Genomic DNA, 3432 nt, shown 5'->3' with positions numbered 1-3432 from the left:
CTTAAATGATTTGTATCAATTGCACTAATTTTTCTTCAAAAGTTCAAATACGACTATCACACTAAATGTCATTTGATATTTCGTCAATATAAGAATAAGAAAAATTAAAAAGTGACATTTAGAAGAGAAAAATCAAATTAATACAGTGGGTTCAATCACATCCACGAGTCTCCTTTTTAATTCCACGCGAGAAGAGCAAAAGTATAGAAAGCCTATGTTTTAGCGTAACTCTTTGCGGTCATATGTCCAAGTGGAATTGCACGCTGCATTGTCACGATATCGATATCGCTTGAAACAAATGTCAAATTATTCATTCCTTAGCTCGATTATTCATTTGGTCGTCGATGTTTTCGCGAGTGAAATTGGCACGTATCACGGAAAACTCTTTCCTTCGCGGAAGTTTCTTTCGAGAATAATCATAAGGTACGCGCTTTGTAATCCTCGTATCTCCTCGCTCAAATCGCGCAGGTGCAAATCCTATAGGCTTTTCGCAAATATAGATATAGATGCCCGCCGAGTTTCATTGGCAGGCGATTTTCCCAGCGAAAAGAAAGACGCGCCGCCGTCTCGTCGCGATTCGATTCCCGTTTCGACCTTGCTTTGAGATTCAGTCTTCGTCGCATTTCAATCTTCAATCAGAAAATGGTATCGGACGAATCGTTCGCGAGTGTCATCCGGGCGAATATCGCGTTGCTGAGATTATCCGGGGTGGTATCGTACGAGAATGGAAATATCCGGCGAACAATATCGCAGAACGTTCTCGTCGCGATCGCTTACGGTTGCCTCTTCGCGTACGCAATCTTATACACGTACGAATTCGCGTTGCATACCGTTTACCTCGACACCTGGATGGAGTCATTCGCGATGATACTCTCCCTCGTGGGTGGGCAAGCGCGATTCACGTTCGTTCTCCTATTCCGTAGCAGATTTCAGCGATTGCTAATGATCTGCGAGGAACTCTGGATGGCATTAAACGCGACTGAGAAAAGATGCGTGTGCGATTACGTGAAAGCAACGAGACGTCTGACCTATTATTATCTATTTGGATGTGCCTTCACAATCATCTTCTACGCCGTCGCGAGTCTTTTTATCGGACAGCGCGACGATTCGTCGAACGCGACAACGAGAATCTTGCCATACGCCTGTCCAGTCCAGATTCATCGGTCACCCTATTACGAGATAATGTACACTCTGCAATTGAGTAGCATGATCAACGTTGGTCTCACTTGCGCCGCTGCAGATACCCTCGGACCGGTGCTCATCTTGACCGTTTGCGGCCACTTTAAGGTCCTCAATTCGAGAATCTTGTGTCTCAGCAATCGCGATCGGCTATATTCGGAAAGCTCATATCCAATGTCTGCGGAATCCCTCGAGATAATCCACGGTGTATCGAGAAATCGTGCGAAATCTGATCTTGAAGTCTGCATACGCTATCATCAAACGGTACTCGAGTATGTAGAGGGGAGAAGGCAGATGATTTTGCTAAAAAATAAAGGAGGCGATTAAGCCGTCAAATTTTTTAAACGCCTTAATTTTTTTTTTTTTTTTTTTTTTTCAAAAATAATTCGACTACTCATAGTTTGACATTGTTCGAATAGATTTTGCAATGAAGTTGAGAAACTCACCAATGGCATCTTTTTAACGCAGCTTCTTGGTAGTACGTACAACGTCTCCCTTGTAGGATTTAAATTAGCGGGGGTAAGAGAGTTAAAATTATTTTCCTTTTTATGTATTATCAATCATTTCTTTTCACGGTTTCGTGAATGAATTTTGCTTCAATCTTATGGCTTCGGGTGACTTCTGAAACAAATCGTATATGTTTGTGAGACGAATTGGAAAAATCTTGAAAAATTTTGTAAATCTTGTTCCTATTAACATTTAAAGCGTAGGAATCTGAAAATTTAATCAATAACACGCGGGAAACATACGTTTAATGTAGATAACAAAAACATTTTCATCTTGTAAAATCTTTCAAAATTTTTTGTCGATGTTATCCATTATTATTTCACTGTGATCCATTGTGAAAACATGAAGAGAAAAAAATCAGTTAATTTATATATTCTAGATAAGTATCTCAGAAATTTTGTTATCAGTTGTATAACGATTATAGGATGATCCCGATAAATTTAAATATGCATCACAATTGTTAATTGCTATAATTCAATTGTTTTTATGTAACTGGCCGGCGGATGTTCTTCTTACCGAGGTATGTAGTTAGATTACGTAATAATTCGAATTTGTAACATAAAAAATTTGAAAAAAATAAAAATAAATGCCGACGTTTGAAGTCGATTACAAAATTGATTTGCAATATAAGAATATTTCCATCTTCATTGTTTAATCATTTTTTTTTCTTTTTTTAAATTTTTCTCAGTTATTAAAAAATCTTTTTAAATGATGAAGAATATTTTAGAATCTAATAAAATCTTCTTTTCCCTCTCTTTTGGCGTATTGTGTTAGAAATAAATACAAACAACTATAGGATAGTAAAAAAAGAAAAAAAAGAAAAAAAAGCACGTCTTTCCGACATTTATATTTATATTTTATTTCTCTCGGTGTTTTTTTATTTATATTTATCTTGAAGCCTAATATAATAACACGGTTGAATTATGTTTCAGAGCCAAGACGTGGCGAGAGCGATATATTTTACATCGTGGTATCACTTTCCGTATCAGCTAAAAAGATCTCTAAATATTATTACGATGAGAGCTCAGAAACCAGCGCAGTTGACCGCTGGGTATATCGTACCATTATCCTTGCCAACTTTTGCATCTGTACGTACATATACAATATTTACATTACATATCTTATCTATATTAATCATGATCATTTCACAAGCGATTAGATGTCATATTTTAGATGGTATCGTCCGCGGCATCCTTCTTCACTATGATACGCAGTATGAATTGATATCATTTTATCGATGACATTAAGACGAGATGTTTTGCGTAGACAATCTATGAAATTGTGTTAATATTTATATGATTATTATGATATTAAAGTTTGTACATGGCTCAAAAGAGTAAACGAGTTATAAAAAAAAAAAAAAAAAAAAAAAAAAAAAACATAATGCAATCATTTTATCGCAATCTTTCTCCTAAATATTTACGAAAGGATACTTCAGTATACACAGTGGATTGAGCTATAAAAGAAAAGGAATAATATTTATAATTATTACTACATCTGTATACTTTATTTGATACTTGATTGCTATACGTCATTAGAGATAATTGAACGCGACGAGAGACGAAGAATTCATCACAGATACGACAGGCTTTTTCGTGGATTAGCTCTGAATACTATATACTGGTGCTCGTAGTGTTGACAACGTGGGAAGATTTAGCTGCGGAGACACTCTCTCCGCAGCTCCGTTACGATTGCTTAAAGTAACGAGGCAGGCGTTAACCTCCGCGGAAACTAATCCGAAGAAAA

General features: G+C 36.6%; 1 protein-coding gene across 2 annotated transcripts; it reads left to right on the top strand.

The window, feature by feature from the left end:
• The first annotated feature begins 518 nt into the window (after positions 1-518).
• LOC138936945 (odorant receptor 49b) lies at positions 519-3025 on the top strand. Of its 2 annotated transcripts, XM_070302740.1 has the most exons (5): positions 519-1451; positions 1599-1698; positions 2111-2206; positions 2619-2774; positions 2860-3025. In XM_070302740.1, exons 1-5 carry the CDS (start codon positions 643-645, stop codon positions 2908-2910), a joined length of 1212 nt encoding a protein of 403 aa, XP_070158841.1. In that variant the 5' UTR covers positions 519-642; the 3' UTR covers positions 2911-3025. The 2 variants fall into 2 exon arrangements, with proteins under 2 accessions (XP_070158841.1, XP_070158840.1); XM_070302739.1 differs by lacking the exon at positions 2111-2206 and having other exon boundaries at positions 601-1451.
• The last annotated feature ends 407 nt before the right edge of the window (positions 3026-3432 follow it).

The sequence above is a fragment of the Polyergus mexicanus genome, unplaced genomic scaffold, assembly GCF_030449975.1.
Source record: "Polyergus mexicanus isolate NDT 795.1 unplaced genomic scaffold, iyPolMexi1.0 SCAF_10, whole genome shotgun sequence".
NCBI lineage: Eukaryota > Metazoa > Arthropoda > Insecta > Hymenoptera > Formicidae > Polyergus > Polyergus mexicanus.
The sequence above is the reverse complement of the archived record's forward strand: the minus strand, read 5'-3'. Positions and strand labels throughout refer to the sequence as shown.

Bases quoted from the DNA above. Each gene is read 5' to 3' on its own strand.
- LOC138936945 (XM_070302740.1), top strand. From the start codon at position 643: ATGGTATCGGACGAATCGTTCGCGAGTGTCATCCGGGCGAATATCGCG. The intron at 1,452-1,598 runs GTATGTAGAGGG...TTGTTCGAATAG, and splicing joins TATCATCAAACGGTACTCGA to ATTTTGCAATGAAGTTGAGA. The intron at 1,699-2,110 runs GTAAGAGAGTTA...TAACGATTATAG, and splicing joins TAGGATTTAAATTAGCGGGG to GATGATCCCGATAAATTTAA.